This window comes from Bufo bufo, chromosome 1 (genome assembly GCF_905171765.1).
Source record: "Bufo bufo chromosome 1, aBufBuf1.1, whole genome shotgun sequence".
Lineage (NCBI taxonomy): Eukaryota > Metazoa > Chordata > Amphibia > Anura > Bufonidae > Bufo > Bufo bufo.
In genome coordinates, this window is record NC_053389.1 from 255,931,618 (window position 1) to 255,958,189 (window position 26,572).

Here is a 26,572-nt window from a genome sequence, read left to right on the forward strand (position 1 = left end):
CTTGAAAAAGGGACTGTGGCTCCATAGTCACCTATTTACAAAAATACCGCCATACTGTGCTGAACTAAGGAAAGCATTGTGTAAAGCATCATGTTTTTCAACAAGTAGCGTCCCATGTTGATACATATGGCATGCGTTACCTAAGAAATTAGTGGTACATATGCCCAAATGTGCATTTTGGCATTAGTTTGAATCCATAGATATGAATGCAGCGGGTCGTTGGATCCGCTACAGGCATGCTCAATCTGCGGCCCTCCAGCTGTTGCAAAACTACAACTCCCAGCATGCCCGAACAGCCTACAGCAAGGCATTGTGGGAGTTGTCGTTTTACAACAGCTGGAGGGCCGCAGGTTGAGCATGCCTGCCGGGCTACAGTGTGAACAAGTCCTTAGCCTAGAGGTTTCTTTCTTGTGTTTGTCAGGAAGCCAAGTGTGACGACTCTTCTATATTTGGTCTCTTCCCAGCCATAGCAACCAGCGCACACTGCACAGGCAATGCAATAGCTGTGATACTCAGGTGAGAAGACTCCCCTCAGGTGAGGGTGGGGCTAAGGAAAGGGGTGTGGCCTCACATTCCTCCCTTGTGTTGTCACTCACTTTGGCTCAGTGTGCAGCAGCTGCAGATCAGCCTCACACTGCAAGGAGCTGGCTCGGCTTACAGGGAATGAATATTGAGGATTTCTACAGGGAGACCTCCCTGGATGCAGAATCTGGGGGCATCTGAAGAGAAGTGTGTCCCACTGGGAGAAGGAATTATAATCTGCATACCTGCCTGGATTCTGCAGCTACTTTAATGCAAACATGAGCTCAGAGGGTTTTAGGAGAGTGGCCATCAGGAGGAAATCCAACCCCTGTCTGGGGAGTGGACCTTTAAGCGTGCACAATCCAATGGAGAATGGGGATCAAGCTGGTAAGTCAGACCAAGGGCAAATTCTACCATCATTATAGGATATTATTGGTACACACAGCTGTGTATATAGCAGATGCCACCAACAACCACAACAGCACCAATAATTATATTGTGTGTGTCATATCTGTCTCTAGGAAAGCTGGGTGACAGCCGATCAGGCAGCTGTAACAGCTCACAGAGGGATATTACCTAGTGAGCCCTGAATGGGACAATTCATCTGATTATATGTTGTTAGACTATTGGCTTCTATGTGATTACATAAATTGTCAGACTTGCCATTCAGGGTTCTAGGAAAGTTGGGTAAAGCCCCAAATGTTAATGGTAGTTGAATTGCCACCCAGTTTTCCCAGGAAAATAAATAACGCCATATCATAACTCAATAGAAGCAGACGACCAGAGGACTTTGAATTTTAAACAGAAATGTTAATGTGTCACCTCTGTGATGAGAGTATGTGCGACTCCTGTGAGCGCACGCCTGAGTCACTGTGTCAACATTAGTGCATCACGGATTCATGCCAGTCTCCGCCTGGTGTATTATGTTGTTGACTGCTATATACTGTATACATCTACAATAGAGTGAATCGATTCCTCTCATCAGCAGGATTTTATTCCCTGTGAGAGGTGCCCCCTTGGGCAGACTGGCCATATTTCCCGGTGGGCTGATGCCCAGTGTGCCACCTAAGCCCTCCTCACGGTCACTGGCCAGGTGAATAATGATCCGATGCTCTCAACGTTAATTAATGTAGGAGCATCAGGTACTTAAGCTCCTGGCCAGCAGCTGAAGGTGTCCTCCTGAATTTAACTATATCACTGTCCTCATCATGGTGATAGGGCAGTATGTGGTATTTGGTTTTGCTGGGGCAGTATTTTGTGCTGCACTATGGTATTGCTGACCCCACCTACTTCTGTTATCCCTGCCTTCTTGTGTCTTGTGTTAGCCCTGCCTACTTCTGTTGCCCCGCCTCCTGTCAATTTGGACTCATGTACAACTTGGGACCACTTTTAGTTTTTTTTTTACAGGGCTACTTTCAGTTCTCAGTCCACCCCTGGCTGACGCCACAGGTCAAAAAGGGTCCACCTGCCGCAAGATTGACAGGGCCGGACATTTAGCCCGTCCCTGACAATTGGGCTACATGTAAAAGCCATTAAATGGATTCACCGTTAGTTTTCAACTGATGCCTTTCTGAGAAACAGACGCTAGAAATAGTCCCATTCAATTATATGGGGGCTGTCGGTCAGTGATAACTCGTGAGATAGAACATGTTGTATACTTTGACGTCCTTTATTCACTGGTTGTCAAAAAAACTGCCATGTGATTAACCCCATAGACTACCATTATTCTTAAAACGGACCAGTGACAGCCATTAAAAAAACGCCCATTACACATCCGTTTTTCACTGTCATGTGCATGTAGCCTTACCAGCCTGCGCCTCTACTCCAATGGGCAAGGGCACAGGCTCTGCTTTGGCTTTGGATCAGCCTCTGCTCAGGCGCCTGTCAATCAGCCTAAAGAAGCCCTGCTGAGACGAATCGATTTGATCATATCTAATCTATAATACATACTTGCCAACTCCCACAGAAAGTCCTAGAGCCTACCAAAAATAGGGGAGACCCCCGGAACAGTTGGCAAATCTTCCACAAAGCACTTGCAGAGCTGCATTCTCTCCTGAGCTCTAACTGTATGTGGTGCCAGGATGCTGAGTCATTAGACTCCGCCCCGGTGTCCTTACAGGATCTTAGAAGGTATGGTGTGAGTCACTTAAAGGGGGAAAAAACCATACCTGGGAAAGGGGTGGAACCTCAGAAAAGGGGTGTGTCTATACAAAAAACATTTTAGCAATGTGCTTCACGTGCTGCAATCTGATTTCTCCCACAAGCCAACTTCTAAATGTTGACATTTATGCTATAATATCACACTACTGGAAAAATGGGGCGTGGCTTGAGTTGAGTTGCCCAATGTGTAAGATATTTACCGCATGGTACACAATGTACAGTTTGTGTTCGACGTTCATGATTATTGTGCATGAAGTCACTGCTCTACGTATACTTGTCTCCGCTGTCGCTGCTCTACGTATACTTGTCTCCGCTGTCGCTGCTCTACGTATACTTGTCTCCGCTGTCGCTGCTCTACGTATACTTGTCTCCGCTGTCGCTGCTCTACGTATACTTGTCTCCGCTGTCGCTGCTCTACGTATACTTGTCTCCGCTGTCGCTGCTCTACGTATACTTGTCTCCGCTGTGACTGTCACTGCTCTACGTATACTTGTCTCCGCTGTGACTGTCACTGCTCTACGTATACTTGTCTCCGCTGTGACTGTCACTGCTCTACGTATACTTGTCTCCGCTGTGACTGTCACTGCTCTACGTATACTTGTCTCCGCTGTCGCTGCTCTACGTATACTTGTCTCCGCTGTGACTGTCACTGCTCTACGTATACTTGTCTCCGCTGTGACTGTCACTGCTCTACGTATACTTGTCTCCGCTGTCGCTGCTCTACGTATACTTGTCTCCGCTGTCGCTGCTCTACGTATACTTGTCTCCGCTGTCGCTGCTCTACGTATACTTGTCTCCGCTGTCGCTGCTCTACGTATACTTGTCTCCGCTGTCGCTGCTCTACGTATACTTGTCTCCGCTGTCGCTGCTCTACGTATACTTGTCTCCGCTGTGACTGTCACTGCTCTACGTATACTTGTCTCCGCTGTGACTGTCACTGCTCTACGTATACTTGTCTCCGCTGTCGCTGCTCTACGTATACTTGTCTCCGCTGTCGCTGCTCTACGTATACTTGTCTCCGCTGTCGCTGCTCTACGTATACTTGTCTCCGCTGTCGCTGCTCTACGTATACTTGTCTCCGCTGTCGCTGCTCTACGTATACTTGTCTCCGCTGTCGCTGCTCTACGTATACTTGTCTCCGCTGTCGCTGCTCTACGTATACTTGTCTCCGCTGTCGCTGCTCTACGTATACTTGTCTCCGCTGTCGCTGCTCTACGTATACTTGTCTCCGCTGTCGCTGCTCTACGTATACTTGTCTCCGCTGTCGCTGCTCTACGTATACTTGTCTCCGCTGTCGCTGCTCTACGTATACTTGTCTCCGCTGTCGCTGCTCTACGTATACTTGTCGCTGCTCTTCGCTTACTTGTTTACTTATGTCCGCTGTGACTGTCGCTGCCCTTTGTATACTCCTTTGTGACTGTTGCTACAGCTTACATCATTTTGCTTGTGGCCTGTTTACTTTCTCAAAGACTAGCTGTTACATAAACATTGGCATTCTCAGCACTGTGCATCCAGGCACAAGAACGGATGTAGATCATGTGGGTGTTATGTGACAGAATACGCAGAAATTAAATTTACAAAAGCAGGTCTCGCCTAGCCACATTTGAGTGTATATATACACTCGCCTAAAGAATTATTAGGAACACCATACTAATACGGTGTTGGACCCCCTTTTGCCTTCAGAACTGTCTTAATTCTACGTGGCATTGATTCAACAAGGTGCTGATAGCATTCTTTAGAAATGTTGGCCCATATTGATAGGATAGCATCTTGCAGTTGATGGAGATTTGAGGGATGCACATCCAGGGCACGAAGCTCCCGTTCCACCACATCCCAAAGATGCTCTATTGGGCTGAGATCTGGTGACTGTGGGGGCCATTTTAGTACAGTGAACTCATTGTCATGTTCAAGAAACCAATTTGAAATGATTCGAGCTTTGTGACATGGTGCATTATCCTGCTGGAAGTAGCCATCAGAGGATGGATACATGTTCTCATTCTGTTTACGCCAAATTCGGACTCTACCATTTGAATGTCTCAACAGAAATCGAGACTCATCAGACCAGGCAACATTTTTCCAGTCTTCAACAGTCCAATTTTGGTGAGCTCGTGCAAATTGTAGCCTCTTTTTCCTATTTGTAGTGGAGGTGAGTGGTACCCGGTGGGGTCTTCTGCTGTTGTAGCCCATCCGCCTCAAGGTTGTGCGTGTTGTGGCTTCACAAATGCTTTGCTGCATACCTCAGTTGTAACGAGTGGTTATTTCAGTCAACGTTGCTCTTCTATCAGCTTGAATCAGTTGGCCCATTCTCCTCTGACCTCTAGCATCCACAAGGCATTTTCGCCCACAAGACTGCCGCATACTGGATGTTTTTCCCTTTTCACACCATTCTTTGTAAACCCTAGAAATGGTTGTGCGTGAAAATCCCAGTAACTGAGCAGATTGTGAAATACTCAGACCGGCCCGTCTGGCACCAACAACCATGCCACGCTCAAAATTGCTTAAATCACCTTTCTTTCCCATTCTGACATTCAGTTTGGAGTTCAGGAGATTGTCTTGACCAGGACCACACCCCTAAATGCATTGAAGCAACTGCCATGTGATTGGTTGACTAGATAATTGCATTAATGAGAAATAGAACAGGTGTTCCTAATAATTCTTTAGGTGAGTGTATATTTATACATATTATACATCTCAAACGTCGGGAACCATCTTCTGGTTTCATTTATCTTAGAATGCTTTATAGTGTCCCTCTGTTATCCCTCCCAGAAATGTAGAAATAACTATGTTACCATTTCTCTTATCGGTGGGACATGTACCTACTTCACACATTGTCCAGTTATGCAACCCGGTTAAATGGTAACCAGACATTAACCCTTTCAAGATCAGGTGATTTTCAGTTTTTTTTCTTTTTCATTTTTTACTCCCAGCCATTTCAAAGCTATGACTTTTTTTTAATTTTTTTATTCACATAGCCGTATGAGGGCTTGTTTTTTGCCGGACAGGATGCACATTCTAATGACACCATTTACAGTTGCATACAATGTGATGGGAAGCAGGGAAGACATTTCAAATGGAAAAAAACCGTTTCCTAAGCGGTCAAACTGACTGGTTATTTTTATTCTCGGTGTCACTACTATTACAACAATAGCACATATGTATAGTTTTCCTTGATTTTTAATACTGAAAAAAATGTAAAACTTTGGGAATTTTTTCCCCCTTTGTATTGCCATATCTGACCCCCATAACTTTATTTTTATTTTTATGTTTACTGAGCTGTGTGGGGGCTCATTTTTTGCAGGACTATCTGTATTTTTCATCGATACCAATGAGTTTAACATGTTTTGATCACTTTTTATTTCATTTTTTGTGGGAGGTGAAGCAACATAAAAATGGCAAATCGGTCATTTTGACTTTTTTCCGTTTCACCGTTTGCCGTCTAGGATAAATATTTTTATACTTTAACAGTATGAGTGTTTTCAGATGCGGCGATGTCCATGATGTTAATTTTATTATCACCGATCGCATACATAAGTCCCAGGTGCCTGCTTATTAAAACAGAAGGCACCCAGTGGCTATGGCACCCTCTGCACACTTGAGCGGCGCCATATTTAAAGTCCTGACCGCCAATGTAAATTTACGTGGGGCTGTCAGGAAGGGGTTAAGTTAGTTGTACATTTCCAGCAGGCGAACATTAGGGCCTTTATTAGAGATGAGCGAATTTCATATTTTGAAATTCTTTCACACTTCGTTTATTGGTAAAAGGTGAATTGCGTTATGGATTCAGTTACGACGGACCATAACACAATTCTATGACGGAATACATAAAGGAATGCCTTTATGTATTCCGTCATAGAATTGTGTTATGGTCCGTGGTAACGGAATCCATAACGCAATTCACCTTTTACCAATAAACGAAGCGTGAAAGATTTTCAAAATATGAAATTCGCTCATCTCTAGTCCTTATCATCACACATTAATATACCATTTTGAAAAACTTTTCTTACGAAGAACCCGATGTTCATGTTCTGTCCCTGCTAAATGGAGATACAGCTGTGACTATAATAAAGTCAGGCTTGCCCTAGGAACGTTCTCTCTCCACATCCATTCCTTCACCGGGGCAAATTTACTAAAGTGATAGTGATTAGACCTTGTTGTAAAATGCAACAAAATTTACAACAGAATTTGTGACCAGTGAATAAGTGATGTCACTGGCCGCAGCACTTACCACTCACCAGAACAGTTGATTGGTGCTAATGTCGGGAGTCCAACCCCCCACTGACTAGATATAGATGACATATATAAAGGATGAATCCTGGAAACCCCCGACAACTTGGAACATCACCAATATGTGCCGAAATTTAGCAAGACGTTAACACTGACTACATTTTCAATTTTTAAATGTGCCCCCGTGTCTTTCAACAAAAGGATTCTGCAAGCAGCACTACTTTTTGTACCAGCATTGTTGGGCATGGTAGTCCCTTAGATCTGGAAAGATACTGGCAGAATTTCGTGCAGCAGGAAAGCAATGTCTGTAACAATAATTAATGCTCCCTCCTCTTCATAAATTCAAGGCCTTAGGACATGGGTGGTGATTGCTGTAATGGCTTTCCCATACTTTGATGTCTGCTCAGACACGTTCTCATGCACTCGTGTAGGCTATTCTGGAACAAACAAATGCATAACTGAAGAATTAAATAACTTGTTGACTTAGTTTGAATAAGTATTCACCCCTCTCTCCTCAGATCATGTCTCCTATCATTTCATATTTGTCAAAATGACTTTTTCTTATTAGAGAAATGAAGTAGGCATGTAATCGTTTTTGCATTTTTACATAAAATGGGCAATACACATGCACTGTATTGAGAAAAGTATTGGGATACACATCATAATCATTGAATTCAGGTGTTTCATTTTGTCCCATTGCCACCTGCCTTTACAAACACTTTACAAAAGGACAGGTCATTGGGAAAATAGGGTAGAGTCACCTAGAGCAGTGTTCCTCAACTCCCGTCCTCAGGACCGACCTGCCGGTCATGTTTTCAGGATTTCCTTAGCGTTGAGCAGGTGATATAATTAGTGTCGGTGCTTTAGGATTTACCACAGGTATTCATTCTGTGGGATATTCTCAAATCATGACCGGCAGGTGGGCCTGAGGACTGGAGTTAAAGGTTTCTGTCACCCCACAAAACTCATATTTTTTTTTTGGATAGTTATATTCCTTATAGCACGATATAGGAGAATATAATAGTCTTACTTACTTTCATGCGGCCGATTCTTTAGAAAACGAAGTTTTATAATATGTAAATCAGGGCTCTACCAGCAAGTAGGGCGTCTACTTGCTGGTAGCCGCAGCAGAAAACCGCCCCCTCACCGTGTTGATTGACAGGGCCAGCCGTGATCTCCTCCTCCGGCCGGCCCTGTCAGTATTTCAAAAATCGCGCGCCTCTGGTCATTCGGCGCAGGCGCTCTGAGATGAGGAGGCTCGTCTCCTCAGCACTCCCTCAGTGCGCCTGCGCCGATGACATCACCGAAAGAGAAGACGTCATCGGCGCAGGCGCACTGAGGGAGTGCTGAGGAGACGAGCCTCCCCATCTCAGAGCGCCTGCGCCGAATGACCAGAGGCGCACGATTTTTGAAATACTGACAGGGCCGGCCGGAGGAGGAGATCACGGCTGGCCCTGTCAATCAACACGGCGAGGGGGCGGTTTTCTGCTGCGGCTACCAGCAAGTAGACGCCCTACTTGCTGGTAGAGCCCTGATTTACAAATTATAAAACTTCGTTTTCTAAAGAATCGGCCGCATGAAAGTAAGTAAGACCATTATATTCTCCTATATCGTGCTATAAGGAATATAACTATCCAAAAAAAAAAATATGAGTTTTGTGGGGTGACAGAAACCCTTTAAGGAACACTGATCTAGAGTTCAGTTGGCTCTGTGCAGTAGAAAAGGGGCTATAGATTTTGGCCTCCTGCAGCCACCGCTAGAGGGAGCTTGACCAAAGTTGCCTATTACATGGTACTTTTTTAGTATCACATCTGAGTAGGGAAAAGCTGGTACCATGTGCAGCAGCCTAGCGAGGAGGTGGAGAGGATGACCATAGTAGTGGCATAGATGTGGGTGGTAGTAGTCATTGTGGTTGTCCTCCCCAGCACTTCATGAGGCCATGCAGTAAAAATGATGATGCAAACTGCAGTAGAAGGATAAGACCTGGATTTGGTGCAACATATCTACTGTACTTTACTGGAGCCAGTCAACAGGTGACCCACACAAGCACTGTATACAGGAAGTACAGTCTGTACAGCTGACATAAGCAATTCCCAAAGTTGTATATGGAGACTGATTTCTTTCTTTTATTCAGGCTGTACAATTTCTGTCCGTGCCAGCCTGTGGTAGCAGGCCTCGTGCTAACAGGGATCCACCTTCTGGGCGGTGGAGTCTCATCCTCTAGCTGTACAGGCTTTTCCCACTGTTCAAGTTTTTGCCACATTTTCTCTATGCTTTTGCTCAGGAGAGAGACTTGATCTGTTAGAAAAGCAACACCATCTAGAACTGCTGCTTGAGCTTCTTGGCTAGCCATGAAACTGACCTTTGGAGGCTTAGGCTACTTTCACACTCGCGTTTTGTGCGGATCCGCCATAGACTGATCCGTTCAGATAATACAACCGTCTGCATCCGTTCAGAATGGATCCGTTTGTATTATCTGTAACATAGCCAAGACGGATCCATCTTGAACACCATTGAAAGTCAATGGAGGACGGATCCGTTATCTATTGTGCCAGATTGTGTCAGTGAAAACGGATCCGTCCCCATTGACTTACATTGTGTGCCATGACGGATCCGTTTGGCTCAGTTTCATCAAACGTTCTGGTGTCCGTCTCCAAAGCGGAATGGAGACTAAACTGATGCAAAGGCCTCATGCATACGACCTTTGTTTTGTTCCGCACCCGAGCTGCAGTATTTGCGGCTCGGATGCGGACCCATTCACTTCAATGGGGCCGCAAAAGATGCCGACAGCACTCTGTGTGCTTTCCGCATCCGTTGCTCCGTTCCGTGGTCCGCAAAAAAAATATAACCTGTCCTATTCTTGTCCGTTTTGCGGACAAGAATAGGCAGTTATATTAATGGCTGTCAGCGCCGTTCCGCAAATTGCGAAACGCACACAGATGCCATCCGTGTTTTGCGGATCCGCAATTTACGGACTGCAAAACACACAACGGTCGTGTGCATGAGGCCAAACTGATGCATTCTGAGCGGATCCTTTTCCATTGCATTAGAATGCAAACTGATCCGGATCTAACAAACGGAAAGCCAAAACGCGAGTGTGAAAGTAGCCTTAGGCTGCGTTCACACGGGCGAGTATTCCGCGCGGGTGCAATGCGGTAGGTGAACGTATTGCACCCGCACTGAATCCTGACCCATTCATTTCTATGGGGCTGTTCAGATGAGCGGTGATTTTCACGCATCACTTGTGCGTTACGTGAAAATCGCAGCATGCTCTATATTCTGCGTTTTTCACGCAACGCAGGCCCCATAGAAGTGAATGGGGTTGCGTGAAAATCGCAAGCATCCGCAAGCAAGTGCGGATGCGGTGCGATTTTCACGCATGGTTGCTAGGTGACAGTCTATTCACTATATTATTTTCCCTTATAACATGGTTATAAGGGAAAATAATAGCATTCTGAAAACAGAATGCTTAGTAGAAGATCAATTGAGGGTTAAAAAAAATAAAAAAAATAAACTCACCTTCTCCTCTTGTTCGCGTAGGTCCCGGTCTCTTCTTTACTTCTTTAAAGATGAACTATGGGCTAAAGGACCTTTGGTGACGTCAGATCACATGCTCCAATCACATGGTCCATCACCGCGCGTTGCATTCCTACTCGCGCGTTTTTGCCGCAACACACCGGGACGCATCCGGAACTAATCCGGACACGCTCGTGTGAACCCAGCCTTAGGCCTCATGCACACGACCGTATTTTTTTGCGGTCCGCAAAACGGGGTTCCGTTTTACCGTGATCCGTGACCGTTTTTTCGTCCGTGGGTCTTCCTTGATTTTTGGAGGATCCACGGACATGAAAAAAAAGTCGTTTTGGTGTCCGCCTGGCCGTGCGGAGCCAAACGGATCCGTCCTGAATTACAATGCAAGTCAATGGGGACGGATCCGTTTGACGTTGACACAATATGGTGCCATTTCAAACGGATCCGTCCCCATTGACTTTCAATGTAAAGTCTGGAGTCCCTTTTATACCATCGGATCAGAGTTTTCTCCAATCCGATGGTATATTTTAACTTGAAGCGTCCCCATCACCATGGGAACGCCTCTATGTTAGAATATACTGTCGGATATGAGTTAGATCGTGAAACCTCATTTCCGACAGTATATTCTAACACAGAGGCGTTCCCATGGTGATGGGGACGCTTCTAGTTAGAATATACTATAAACTGTGTACATGACTGCCCCCTGCTGCCTAGCAGCATCCGATCTCTTACAGGGGGCCGTGATCAGCACAATTAACCCCTCAGGTGCCGCACCTGAAGGGGTTAATTGTACTATCATATCCCCCTGTAAGAGATCAGGGCTGCCAGGCAGCAGGGGGCAGACCCCCCCCCCCCCTCCCCAGTTTGAATATCATTGGTGGCCAGTGCGGCCCCCCCCCCTCTATTGTAATAATAGGTTGGTGGCCAGTGCGGCCCCCCCCCCCTTCCTCCCTCTATTGTAATAATTCGTTGGTGGCACAGTGTGCGCCCCCCCCCTTCCTCCCTCTATTGTAATAAATCGTTGGTGGCACAGTGTGCGCCCCCCCCCTTCCTCCCTCTATTGTAATAAATCGTTGGTGGCACAGTGTGTGCCCCCCCCCCTTCCTCCCTCTATTGTAATAAATCGTTGGTGGCACAGTGTGCGCCCCCCATCGGCCCCCCCTCCCTCTATAGCATTAACAACATTGGTGGCCAGTGTGCGGCCTCCCATCTGCCCCCCCCCCCACCCCCCCCCCCCCCCCCCCCGATCATTGGTGGCAGCGGGTTACTAGCAATAGTACAATAGTAAAAGATTCATACTTACCTGGGAGCTGCGATGTTCGTGTCCGGCCGGGAGCTCCTCCTACTGGTAAGTGACGGTTCATTTAGCAATGCGCCGCACAGACCTGTCACTTACCAGTAGGTGGAGCTCCTGGCCGGACACGAACATCGCAGCAGCAGGTAAGTATGAATCTTCTACTATTGTACTATTGCTAAGTAACCATGGCAACCAGGACTGTAGTAGCGTCCTGGTTGCCATGGTTACCGATCGGAGCCCCAGCGATTAAACTGGGACTCCGATCGGAACTCCGCTGCCACCAATGATTGGGGGGGGGGGGGGGGAGATGGAAGGCCGCACACTGGCCACCAATGTTGTTAATGCTATAGAGGGAGGGGGGGCCGATGGGGGGCGCACACTGTGCCACCAACGAATTATTACAATAGAGCGAGGGAGGGGGGGCGCACACCGTGCCACCAACAAATTATTACAATAGAGGGAGGGGGGGGCCGCACTGGCCACCAACCTATTATTACAATAGAGGGGGGGGGCCGCACTGGCCACCAATGATATTCAAACTGGGGAGGGGGGGGAGGGTCTGCCCCCTGCTGCCTGGCAGCCCTGATCTCTTACAGGGGGCCGTGATCAGCACAATTAACCCCTTCAGGTGCCGCACCTGAAGGGGTTAATTGTGCTGATCACGGCCCCCTGTAAGAGATCGGGTGCTGCCAGGCAGCAGGGGGCAGTCTTGTACACAGTTTGTAGTGTATTCTAACTAGAAGCATCCCCATCACCATGGGAACACTTCTGTGTTAGAATATACTGTCGGTTCTGAGTTTTCACGAAGTGAAAACTCAGCTTTGAAAAAGCTTTTATGCAGACGGATCTTCGGATCCGTCTGTATAAAAACTAACCTACGGCCACGGATGCCAATCTTGTGTGCATCCGTGTTCTTTCACGGACCCATTGACTTGAATGGGTCCGTGAACCGTTGGCCGTGAAAAAAATAGGACAGGTCATATTTTTTTCACGGCCAGGAAACACGGATCACGGATGCGGCTGCAAAACGGTGCATTTTCCGATTTTTCCACGGACCCTTTGAAAGTCAATGGGTCCGCGAAAAAAAACGGAAACCGGCACAACGGCCACGGGTGCACACAACGGTCGTGTGCATGAGGCCTTAGCCTGTTTACTTGTGGATATTACAGCAGGTTTGTCTGGTTCTGATTGATGTTCTCTTCCCAGAATGCTAATAGCTAGCTCTTTAAGGTTCATTAAAGTGGAATGTGGTTGTTGAGCAAATAACATCTTTAATTGGCTTTTTAGAATCTCTGCACAGTCACCATCAATGAGTTGAGTTTTGTCTTGATTCTCTGCTTTACTGGGGTCTAATTGCGCTGTAGCTGTACTGGATCTGTACTGTTGTACATGTACAAATCCACTGTACTTTATTGAGGCCGTCGATAGGTGATTCACACAAACGCAGTACACCGGAAATGAAGTCTTTATAGCTGACATAATTCTGAAGGTTGTATATAGAGGATAGTTTCCCTCCTTTTAATCTCTCCTTTTTCGGCCTAAAGGGATGCACTTTCTCTATCTTCAGATATATATTTACAGGTGAAACTCGAAAAATTATAATATCATGTAAAGTTCATTTATTTCAGTAATCCAACTTAAAAGGTGAAACTAACAGATGAGAGACTCATTACATGTAAAGCGAGATATTTCAAGCCTTTATTTGTTATAATTTGGATGATTATGGCTTATAGCTTATGAAACCCCAAAGTCACAATCTCAGGTACCCTTTGCTCAGGGGGTATGGATTAATCAGCTGACTAGAGTGTGACATTTTGAGCCTAGAATATTGAACATTTTCAAAAAATTCTAATTTTAAGTTACATTACTGAAATAAATGAACTTTTGCACGATATTCTAATTTTTTGAGTTTCACCTGTATGTCCACAGTATCCTCGGGGGAATACAGTCTCTGAACAGAGATCCCTTTCTTTCCTGAGGCTTGTTTTGCTCCAACCACATGCAGAGAAGCCTGTAAGCCAGGGTGTAGGTAGTTACCTTCTCTGACAAATGCTCTGCAATCCTCTTTGTAGCCGCTAAACGTTCTGGCTGGCACATAATCTGTCACTTTTACAGTTTGTAATCCACAGGGTTGGCGGTTTCCCTGGGTCACTGCTCTCAGGTGTTCACTCCACCACTGCTTACTGTAGACTGACTAGCAACTTCCTCCTTGAGAGGAAGAGAACGTTCTAGCTCCCCCTAGCTACAGAACCAAGTAACTCCATATACAGCCTATGGGACATGACGCATGAAATATGGTGTCATAAACACTTTCATTGCTTTGAAGTGGATTTCAGGACACTGCATATGCAGAAGAAAAACCGTTATATAGTCTATGCATTTTTGTCGGCATAGCCTGTAGCCATACATATTTGTTTGCATTTTATTCTCTATCGCACCTTGACCTGAAGGCTCCTGGAGCTATGAGGTAAAGTAGTGCTCATTAGGGCAGATATTTTCCTGGACTTCCTGTAAGTTATTTAATTGAAGATTACCATAACCTACCGATTTACAGCGTGAACTTATTGATAGTAGGGAACAATAGATTTCAATACTTCATAGTCATAATAATATGCTTGCAATCGTCAAGAAGGAATCTCCTCTAATTTAGGCTGGGTAATTATTCATGAGAGAATTTTCCAGGCACCCTAAGGCCTCTTTCACACGGGCGTTGCGGGAAAAGGTGCGGGTGTGTTGCGGGAACATGCGCAATTTTTCAGTGCGAGTGCAAAACATTGTAATGCGTTTTGCACGCGCGTGAGAAAAATCGGCATGTTTGGTACCCGAACTTCTTCACAGAAGTTCGGGCTTGGGATCGGTGTTCTGTAGATTGCATTATTTCCCCTTATAACATGGTTATAAGGGAAAATAATAGCATTCTGAATACAGAATGCATAGTAAAATAGTGCTGGAGGGCGTTAAAAAAAAAAAAAAATAATAATTTATCTCGCCTTAATCCATTTGATCGCGCAGCCCGGCTTCTCTTCTGACTTCTTCTTTGCTGTGCAGGAAAAGGACCTGTGGTGACGTCACTCCGGTCATCACATGTCCGTCACATGATCTTTTACCATGGTGATGGATCATGTGATGACCGGAGTGACGTCACTACAGGTCCTTTTCCTGCACAGCAAAGAAGTCAAAAGAGAAGCCGGGCTGCGCGATCAAGTGGATGAAGGTGAGTTCAAATTATTTTTATTTTTTTAACCCCTCCAGCGCTATTGTACTAAGCATTCTGTATTCAGAATGCTATTATTTTCCCTATAACCATGTTATAAGGGAAAATAATGATGATCGGGTCTCCATCCCGATAGTCTCCTAGCAACCGTGCGTGAAAATCGCACCGCATCCGCACTTGCTTGCGGATGCTTGCGATTTTCACGCAGCCCCATTCACTTCTATGGGGCCTGCGTTGCGTGAAAAACGCACAATATAGAACATGCTGCGATTTTCACGCAACGCACAAGTGATGCGTGAAAATCACCACTCATGTGAACAGCCCCATAGAAATGAATGGGTCCTGATTCAGTGCGGGTGCAATGCGTTCAACTCACGGATTGCACCCGCGCGGAAAACTCGCCCGTGTGAAAGGGGCCTAAGGATTTTCTTTGCAGCAGTGTTTAATAAGCAGTGACATAAATATTTTTTGAATAGTTCCTTGGCAACGGTTGGCATCGTCAGTGGGTGACAACCCTAGATTCTGACACTCTCCAGCAGATCAGACATTCTGAGTAAGAGTGCTAGTGTCATATATTGATAAAACCCATTAGATATTCATGCCTAATTCATTTAAGGAGTTGTCCCATTAAGACAACTTTGCCCCGTTGCTGCCGAAGAGACACATATCCCCTATCCTGTGGATATAAGATATGTTGTCTTAATGGGACAACCCCCTAGCTTTATGTCCTTAAAGGGGTTGCGTACTCATACCGGAGAGCAAACCGCAGCATGCTGCCGTTTTCTTTCCGTCATGGGATGCGGAGCACAAAAGATCTTTCATGACCCACAATGCAAGTCAACTCTGACACAATAGAAAACAGATCCGTCCCCTATTGACTTTCAATGGAGTTCATGACTGATCCGTCTTGGCAATGTTAAAAATAATACAACCGGATCCATTCATAATAAATGCAGATTGTTGTATTATCAGTAACGGAAGTGTTTTTGCTGAACCCTGCCGGAAAGTACCCTTACCTGCTACATGCTGCTGCGGTCCTCCACTCTCGCTCCTGCATGTCCATGTTCCGTTTCAAGGACTGTTTACATCTGGTGGTGCATGGGAATGGTTGTGATGCTGCCAATAACTGGCTTCAGCAGTGACATGGCCACAAGAAACGCATCACAGCTGAAGCTTGGGTGCAGTGGAGAACTGGAGCAGCGTCATGTAGATCAGTATAAATGTAGTATTTACAAATGCAGGCTGCGGGCATTAGATAAGATATCTTTATTCATGTAGAATCCCTTTAAAGTTGTTGTGTCACAATACAACTACACTATAGCAGATAAGCATCTGATCGGTGGAGTCTGATCATTAGGACCAAATTTAATCACAAGAAACCAGGGTTGTGTGTACCAGAAAGAAAGGTGCGGCAGGGCAAGCATTCATTCTCCATGGGACTGTGGAGATAGCCAAGTACAGATAGAATTGTCAGCTATTCAGCAATGTCAACAGTTTTTATCTCAGTTGTTCATTAGAACAATAAATAGAAGATGTAGTGCAATAATGCTTGGCGCAGCCGGAACCCATACTGACATCCACTGTACATGTATGGTGGATGACTGGTCTTTGGAGATGGTGATTGCTCAGGAGTTGAGCAGGCACCACAGCGGGCAGGTGACTGACTGCTATGTTACATAGAAGATACCCGCCAGCAGTGTCTGTGATCGGAGGTAACTCTAATCACATTTAAATCCTCAGAGGAAGTGGTAATTTGCGGTCACAGTACCTGAGGGGTCAATTACTGCTCCATGTGATCGGACACCCCCCACAACAAGATTGCAGTTACTTTTCCTTTGCTAAGACAGATGGGAATCTTTTTAAGGGTCCCAGACCTGCCATGGCAAAGTTCCTATTGAGCCCTGCCTCAGACAGGGTTCCATAAGAATACAGGAATTTTCTCATAAACTGCTGTGGTACACAATTACAGTCAAATTCAGGCAAATTCAGTTCCCCTAAGGGGGCTAAAAACAAAGTTTACAAAGTTTTTTTAATTTTTTTTAAAGAATAAAAAAATAAAATCACCTTCCTTTCGCCCTTTTACATAATAAAATAAACAAAACAAATATCATATTGCTACTTCCAAAAATTGCTGAACTATTAAAACATCTCACCGAATATTAAAATATAATGGTGAAATCACCATTTCTTGGTTGCTTTGCTTCTCCCCCCCCAAAAAAAAGTCTAACATAACCCAAAAAGGTATTAAGAAAAACTACAGATCACCCTACAAAACCAGAACCCTCACATAGTACCATAGACATGCCTATAAACAAGTTGTGGATGTTAGAATATGGTGATGTAAAGAATTTTTTTCAAATTTTTATTTTTTATTTTTTTTAAGTATTAGAACATACCAAATTTGATGTCACTGTAACCTTACTAACTTACAGAGTAAAGATAATGGAAGAGATTTATCAAAACTGAAGAAAACTGTTTTAGTTGCCAATAGCAACCAATCAGCTTCCACCTTTAATTTTCCAAAGGAGCCCTGAAAAATGAAAGATGGAATTTTATTGATTTGATCTACCTTCTGGCCTAGAGATGACGTCCTGAACATAGTATCTACCCCCATTACAATTCCCTTAAAGGGTGTATGAAAATGTCCATCTCTCTCTCAGAATGCTGGTACCCTGGCCAAAGGGTTAGTGGCCTAGGGTCTGTGGTGCAGTCATCCGTCTGGCTCCATGGTTAAAGGTTGGTGACCTGGCGTCTGCGGCTCAGTATTCCCATCTCAGTGTCTTCTTCTGGTCATTAATGCAGTCTGGCAGAGTCTCTTCTACTAAACACTGGTCTCCATCTGCAGACAACTAGGGGCTCTAATTCTCTCATTTATATACAGTTTCTAGCTCAACTACAAACTTCTAGTGGGAGATATGGAGTGTAGAAACACAGCCTTACAACAAACATTGTAGCAATTTCAGTCTACTATAGACTTGTATAGAGTTTCAATACAAGTCTATAGGAATGACTTAGTAGTTATTCCAGACATAAACAAGTCTTCAGACATAAACAAGATAGCTGAACCACACAAACGGTCAGTATGCCTGTTTTTCCCTCCAAAACTTTGCTAGCAACTGTGGGAGATTTTTAACTTCTCAGTGCATAGACAGAAAGTCCCTAAGTCTCTCATTATTAGCAGACTGTGCATTAACCCGTTCCAGTGCAGTACAGATATAGTGCAATAATGATGAAAATAAACAGGATATATTACAATAAACATCTAAAATTCAATTCAACAGTATAAAACACTATAAGTATAAACAAAGGCGTAAATAAAGTTAACCCTTCCAAGTGCAGTAGTGAACAATAAATGGGGATCCATGGATCCATGTAAAGTACAGGGCTGGTTCTAGCTTTCTTAGAGGTTCTCATGTACTATATGATGTCTGATTTTTCAGTTTTAGGCCTCATGCACACGACCGTTTTTTTTGCGGTCCGCAAAAACGGGTTCCGTTTTACCGTGATCCGTGACCGTTTTTTTGTCCGTGGGTCTTCCTTGATTTTTGGAGGATCCACGGACATGAAAAAAAAGTCGTTTTGGTGTCCGCCTGGCCGTGCGGAGCTAAACGGATCCGTCCTGAATTACAATGCAAGTCAATGGGGACGGATCCGTTTGACGTTGACACAATATGGTGCAATTTCAAACGGATCCGTCCCCCATTGACTTTCAATGTAAAGTCAGGAGTTAATATACCATAGGATCAGAGTTTTCTCCAATCCGATGGTATATTTTAACTTGAAGCGTCCCCATCACCATGGGAACGCCTCTATGTTAGAATATACCATCGGATTTGAGTTACATCGTGAAACTCAGATCCGACAGTATATTCTAACACAGGCGTTCCCATAGTGATGGGGACGCTTCTAGTTAGAATATACTACGAACTGTGTACATGACTGCCCCCTGCTGCCTGGCAGCACCCGATCTTTTACAGGGGGCTGTGATCAGCACAATTAACCCTTCAGGTGCCGCACCTGAAGGGGTTAATTGTGCGTATCATAGCCCCCTGTAAGAGATCAGGGGCTGCCAGGCAGCAGGGGGCAGACCCCCCTCCCTCCCCAGTTTGAATATCATTGGTGGCCAGTGTGCGGCCCCCCCTCTATTGTAATATCATTGGTGGCCAGTGTGCGGCCCCTCCTCCCTCCCTCTATTGTAATATCATTGGTGGCCAGTGTGTGGCCCCCCCCTCTATTGTAATATCATTGGTGGCCAGTGTGCGGCCTCCGTCGGCCCCCCTCCCCCCCTCTATTGTAATTTCATTGGTGGCCAGTGTGCGGCCTCCCCTCTCTCCCCTTCCCCCTCCCTGCCCGATCATTGGTGGCAGCGGAGATTCCGATCGGAGTCCCAGTTTAATCGCTCTGAGGCTCCGATCGGTAACCATGGCAACCAGGATGCTACTGCAGGCCTGGTTGCCATGGTTACTTAGCAATATTACAATATTAGAAGCATCATACTTACCTGCTGTGCTGTCTGTGACCGGCCGGGAGCTCCTCCTACTGGTAAGTGACAGATCATTAAGCAATGCGCCGCACAGACCTGTCACTTACCAGTAGGAGGAGCTCCCGGCCGGACACAGACAGCGCAGCAGCCAGCAGGTAAGTATGATGCTTCTAATATTGTAATATTGCCTGCAGTAGCGTCCTGGTTGCCATGGTTACCGATCGGAGCCCCAGATCGATTAAACTGGGACTCCGATCGGAATCTCCGCTGCCACCAATGATCGGGGGGGGGAGGGGAGGCCGCACACTGGCCACCAATGATATTACAATAGAGGGAGGGGGGGCCGGGGGAGGCCGCACACTGGCCACCAATGATATTACAATGGGGGGGCAGGGGGGGGGCTCACACTGGCCACCAATGTTTTTCAAACTGGGGAGGGAGGTGGGTCTGCCCCCTGCTGCCTGGCAGCCCCTGATCTCTTATAGGGGGCTATGATATGCACAATTAACAACCTCAGGTGCAGCACCTGAGGGGTTAATTGTGCGGATCACAGCCCCCTGTAAGAGATCGGGTGCTGCCAGGCAGCAGGGGGCAGACCCCCCTCCCTCCCCAGCAGGGGGCAGTCATGTACACAGTTCGTAGTATATTCTAACTAGAAGCGTCCCCATCACTATGGGAACGCCTCTGTGTTAGAATATACTGTCGGATATGAGTTTTCACAAAGTGAAAACTCATCTCTGAAAAAGCTTTTATGCAGACGGGTCTTCTGATCCATCTGTATGAAAGTAACCTACGGCCACGGATCACGGACACGGATGCCAATCTTCTGTGCATCCGTGTTCTTTCACGGACCCATTGACTTGAATGGGTCCGTGAACCGTTGTCCGTCAAAAAAATAGGACAGGTCATATTTTTTTGACGGACAGGAAACACGGATGCGGCTGCAAAACGGTGCATTTTCCGATTTTTCCACGGACCCATTGAAAGTCAATGGGTCCGCGAAAAAAAAACTGAAAATGGCACAACGGCCACGGATGCACACAACGATCGTGTGCATGAGGCCTAACAGCAATCATGGCATAACCTGTTTAAGTAAATTCATTTACATGACAGCCATGACATCAACCTATCACATAGTTGGAGTTTTGCCACCACCTCTGAACCCCCTGGTCTGGGAACTACACGTTATGCTTGTTAATATGCTTTTTTAGCTTTCTTCCAGTGTTATAAATGCTGAGCTGTTCAGTACCAACATGAACATTCTTCAGGGAATTGAAAAACAAATCTAGCGTATAAACCTGCTGGACGCTTTTTTATTAAGTTGGTCATGTGCCCAGAATTCTACTTTAATAACAATAGGTTTTGTCCAGACCGGTCTATCAGGAATAGTGAGCCATGTGGGAGATTTCTCTTGGCCACTTGTGTATGAATTATAATTTGTAGAGAAGCTTTCATATTAAAGTGTGCCTATAAAACCCAAACCCAAGATAGATAGAGATATATATATATATATATATCTCTATGGAACAAGCTCATACACTATAATACAGCAGGCATCAGCTGTACTGACCTGTTTTGGAGATGATTCCGATCCCAGTCATCTAACCCCTCAGATGCCATGGTCATTAATGACCATGGCATCTCTGAGGTTAGAAAGAGGGAGGGGGTTCCCTCTGCCTTCCAATCTAAGACCCTGCATGGAAATTATGGGGCTCATTACAGTCTGAAGTGAAGACTCCCAGCACTTCCATACCAAGCTGCCTGAAAAGCCATGCCAGAGGCCAGCCAATTTGCTAGTTTTTGGTCATGCTGGTCAAAGTTGAATATAAAGTGATGGAAATTTTGTATGTACAGCAAATATAGTAATAAACTACAGCTCACCCTCACACATATTTAAAAGGTTTTTATTTTTTTAAGTAGTCAAACATAATAAATTAGGTATCACCGTAATCTTAGTGACCCATAGCAATCGACGTCGTCATTTTTGGTGCACAGTGAACAACACCAAACCTCCCCAAAAAATGGCTGAATTGCATTTACAAGTTGTGCAACAAAAATAAGTCCTCATTCTGCTTTGTAAACGGAAAATTTAAAAAAGTTAATCGCTCTTGGAAGGTGTTTATTTTTACTTAAATTTTTTTCAAAAACTGTCCTGCAATAATAATTAAAAAAAAACATTGGGAGAATTTATTATCTCATTACCCCGGCTAAAGAGAAAATCAGCCCTGGTATAGTGACGTCTATGCTCCCCCTATTACAACTCAGGAGGCAGTTAATGGACGAAACTGAGCATGTGCGGAGATCTCAGTGAGCAGGACATAGAAATGAGAAACAAAAAAACAGTAGGTGGCGCTACACAGATAAATTTTATTGAATAATTCAGTGGCTATACTAAATTTTACATGTAATTACAAAGGAATTGAGATCCAGGTGCTGGTTTGAAAACTGTAGAATATTTTTCATGGGACAACCCCTTTAACATTACAAATAGTACAGCAAATAATTTCAGATTCCCCCAGTTGTACTGAGGTACTGCACCACCATTCCAGTTATCACATGACAAGTCATGTGACCATTTAGGGTCCATTCACACGTCCGTATGTGTTTTGCAGATCCGCAAAACATGGACACCGGCAATTGTGCGTTCTGCATTTTGCGGACCGCACATCACCAGCACTCTTATAGGAAATGCCTTTTTCTTGTCCTCCATTTCGGACAAGAATAGGACATGTTATAGTTTTTTGCGGAACAGAAGTGCGGATCCGCAAATGTGGATGCGGACAGCACATTCTGGCCCAATTGAAAATGAATGGGTCCGCACCTGTTCCGCAAAATTGCAGAACGGATGCAGACCCATTTTTCGGACATGTGAATGGACCCTTATACTAACAGGCAGCGACACGTGTGTGGGAAGGGAAAGTAAATAGAAGTGGTGAAAATTTCTTCTGTTTGGGCCTCTGATGCTTGGGTAACCAGTTTACCTCCACACAAAACATATACGTTGGTGCAAATTTAGGAACCAGGAGATTCTCAGATGTTGATATCAATAAAGCAGCCATCGTAGCTTCCAAAGGGTTTCACATAAAGCTATCTCATTATATGAATAACAAGCCAATGTAATGAAAAACCACGTCAGACTAATTCTTCTTGGGCCCAGCAGAGGATATGATTCTTATAAGTCCATACAGGGGTGGACATATCGCCTGTATAGCCGGTTCAGCTGCACAGGGGCCCGGCGTGTGAGGGGGCCCATTCATACTAGTATCATACTAGTGAGCGCATCCAGAAACGCTCACTAGTATGAATGGGCCCCCTCTAGTATGCAAAAGAGAGGCGGTGGATAGAAGCGCTTACTTACCCCTCCGGCTCTGCTTTCTCCTTGGTCTCCTCCAGCCTGACTGCGTACAGCGCGCACTATGACCTGAAGCTGTACGCAGTCAGGTCACGTGACTGTGCAGCGCGAGTTGTTGGAGACCAGCAGGGCAGGCACTCGCATCAGGACACCCCGGCGGACATGGAGGGCAGTGGAGCAGGAGAGGTAAGTTTTCATTATTTATTTTTAGTCTGATGGGGGTCTGTCACATCGATATGGGGGGCCTGAATGAGCATATGGGGGTGCCTGAATAAATAATTTAACAACTGATATTAGGGGGGGTCCTCCTGACTCTGGGGGTTCTGAGCAAGTGACATATGGGAGGCCTGCCTATTTTATATACTGGAACACATGGGAAGCACTATGGAAGGGGAGGAGTAATATGGGGGCCCTATCTTATATACTGGCACACATGGGGGTTACTATAGAGAGGGAGGAGCACTATGGGGACCCAATCTTACATACTGGCACACATGGGGGCACTATGGAGAAGGGGGGGAAAGGAGCACTATGGCGGCATCTTCTGGGGCCTTATCTTATATACTGGCAGACATGGGGGGCACTATGGAGGGGAGGAGCACTTTGGGGGCCCTATCTTATATACTAGCACACATGGGGGGCACTATGGAGAAGGGGGAGCACTATGGGGGCATCTACTGGGGACCCTATCTTATATACTGGCAAACATGGGGGGCACTATGGCGAAGGGGTGAGAGGAGCACTATTGGGGTCATTATATAGGGGAATTATACTGGCACACATTATGGGGGCATTTTATACTGGCACATTGTCAGGCACCATGGGGACAAGGGGAGGCGCACTATTGGGGCACGATATAGGAGTATTTTATACTGGCGCAAATTATAGGGCACTATGGGGACATTGTCTCTACAGGGGGCACTAAGAGGAGGTATTTTTTATACTGCCACACAACAGGGCATTTTTATTTTTACTGTAACACATTATAAAGAGAATTATTACTACCGTGGGCATTATGGTGGGCTTTATTACAGTTCAAGGACTATAAGGAACATGAATACTAGTATGAGCACTATGGGAGCATTATTACTTCTGGGAAACAGTGGGGAATTATTACTGTAGGTGCACTATTACTACTACGTGTTGTCTGATAGATAATTATTTCTATTGGTGGGACTTTGGGGAGCAGTATTACTGTGGTGGGCACCCTGGCACGATATCAGCTTAGCACAATTATTTTTGGGAAACATTATTTTTACACTATTAGTGTCAGGGACACAGTTTCCTGGGCACAGTTATTTTTTAGGACACTGTGTGCCAATAATTATTGAAGGGGAACTATCTGTGTGTAATTTGTATTGGGGGTGGCAAGATGGGGTGTTCAAAAGGTGGGAGGATGATGGAAAAGTAGGAAACTAAGATGTCTATCAACCTCTGCAGAGAGAAGGGATGGCTGAAAGAAATCATCATGGCGGTCTGGTCTGAAAGGAGAAGATGAGGACAGAGAACATCTACATCAAGCATGTCAAACTCAAAGGCTAACATGGGCCAAAAAAACAAAATTTAAGTTTATGTGGGCCGCATCAAAAAAAAATAAAAATCGTACATTTTCATAGAACAACATTGTTGTTTCATGACTGCTGACCCCCAACATCCCGTTGCCCAATAACACAAGTGAGACCTATATATATATATATATATATATATATATATATATATATATACAAATATTAAACTTCACTATAAGACGCACCTAGGTTTTTGAGGAGGAAAATAAGAAAAAAATATTTTTAACCAAAAGTTGTGCTTTTGGTGGTCTTTGAATTAATGGTGGTCTGTGCATGACACTATTATGGGGGATCTGTGGATGACGCACTGTCATGTGGGGGATCTGTGGATGGCGCTGTTATGGGGGATCTGTGGATGGCGCTGTTATGGGGGATCTGTGGATGGCACTGTTATGGGGGATCTGTGGATGGCACTGTTATGGGGGATCTGTGGATGGCACTGTTATGGGGGATCTGTGGATGGCACTGTTATGGGGGATCTGTGGATGGCACTGTTATGGGGGATCTGTGGATGGCACTGTTATGGGGGATCTGTGGATGGCACTGTTATGGGGGATCTGTGGATGGCACTGTTATGGGGGATCTGTGGATGGCACTGTTATGGGGGATCTGTGGATGGCACTGTTATGGGGGATCTGTGGATGGCACTGTTATGGGGGATCTGTGGATGGCACTGTTATGGGGGATCTGTGGATGGCACTGTTATGGGGGATCTGTGGATGGCACTGTTATGGGGATCTGTGGATGGCACTGCTATGGGGTGGGATATCTGTGGATGGCATTGTTATGGGGTGGGGGGATCTGTGGATGGCATTGTTATGGGGTGGGGGATCTGTGGATGGCACTGTTATGGGGGATCTGTGGATGGCACTGTTATGGGGGATCTGTGGATGGCACTGTTATGGGGATCTGTGGATGGCACTGCTATGGGGTGGGATATCTGTGGATGGCATTGTTATGGGGTGGGGGGATCTGTGGATGGCATTGTTATGGGGTGGGGGATCTGTGGATGGTGCTGTTATGGGGGATCTGTGGATGGCATTGTTATGAGGTGGGGGATCTGTGGATGGAACTGTTATGGGGTGGGATATCTGTGGATGGTACTGCTATGGGGTGGGATATCTGTGGATGTCATTGTTATGAGGTGGGGGGATCTGTGGATGGAACTGTTATGGGGGGGGATCTGTGGATGACACTGCTATATGTCATCCACAGATCCCCCTCATAACAGTGTCCCCCAATACACCGGCCCTCTGCTCACCGAAGTATTTATAAACGTGAATCCTTATCCTGTTATTAAGTTGAACTAACGCTGCGCTCTCCCATGTTCCCCTGTATCCCCACAGAACTTACGAACACGCTTCCATAGCAGGCAGAGCGGACGGCACCAGTAACGTCACTCACTGACGTCGCGCGTCTGCTCCGCCTGCTTCATTCATAAAGTGGGCGGAGCAGGCGCTCGACGTCAGTGAGTGACGTTACTGCTGCCGTCCGCTCTGCCTGCTATTGAAGCTTAAGTAAGTGCTATGGGGATACAGGGGAACATGGGAACATGGGAGAGGGCAGCGTTAGTTCAACTTAATAACAGGATAAGTTTGTAAATACTTTGGTGAGCGGCGGGGCCTGGTGTAAGAGTACAGTGACTGCACCGGGCCCCGCCCCTAGTTACGGACTCCAGCCCCTCCTCTCTCCCGGCTCATACATAGCAGTGCATCTTTGCCGGGCCGCAAAGATATTCATTGCGGGCCGCATGCGGCCCGTGGGCCGCATGTTTGACACCCATGATCTACATCAAGGGAGATGTTACTGGATGGAAGAGGTATGTGGACCTGTATTAGGCTACTTTCACATCTGCGTTAGTGATTCTGGCAGGTTGTTCCAGCAGCGAACAGCCTGCCGAAATTCTGCTGGATGCAGACAAAAGCCCGCTGGCCCCATTGACTATAATGGGGTACGGCAGAGATCCAGCCACAATCTGGCAAAAATGCAGAGAATCAGTGGGACACAAACCTTGCATTTTCTGCCGGATCAGGTGGCCGGAGCGTAGTGCTGCAGGTGTGAAAGTTGCCTTACCCTGTATGTTTTGTATTGCTATAAGTAATGTTAGGACGGAATAGGTTAGGTTGCGAATTTGGCTTGGGGTGGGGGGGCCCCAGGCACATTTTTTGCACAAGGGCCCTCCATAGGACATACCATCAATAAGATCTAATTTATTTGTGAA

At 45.7% G+C, this 26,572-nt stretch overlaps 1 protein-coding gene across 1 annotated transcript in view; it reads left to right on the plus strand.

Moving 5' to 3' along the window:
* Positions 1-622: 622 nt before the first annotated feature.
* FGD4 (FYVE, RhoGEF and PH domain containing 4) overlaps positions 623-26,572 on the plus strand; it is a 134,348-nt gene continuing 108,398 nt past the window's right edge. Inside the window, exon 1 of the mRNA XM_040438988.1 lies at positions 623-909. Coding sequence (XP_040294922.1) covers positions 801-909 — 109 coding nt within the window. The 5' untranslated portion in view covers positions 623-800. The remainder of the gene's footprint in view (positions 910-26,572) is intronic.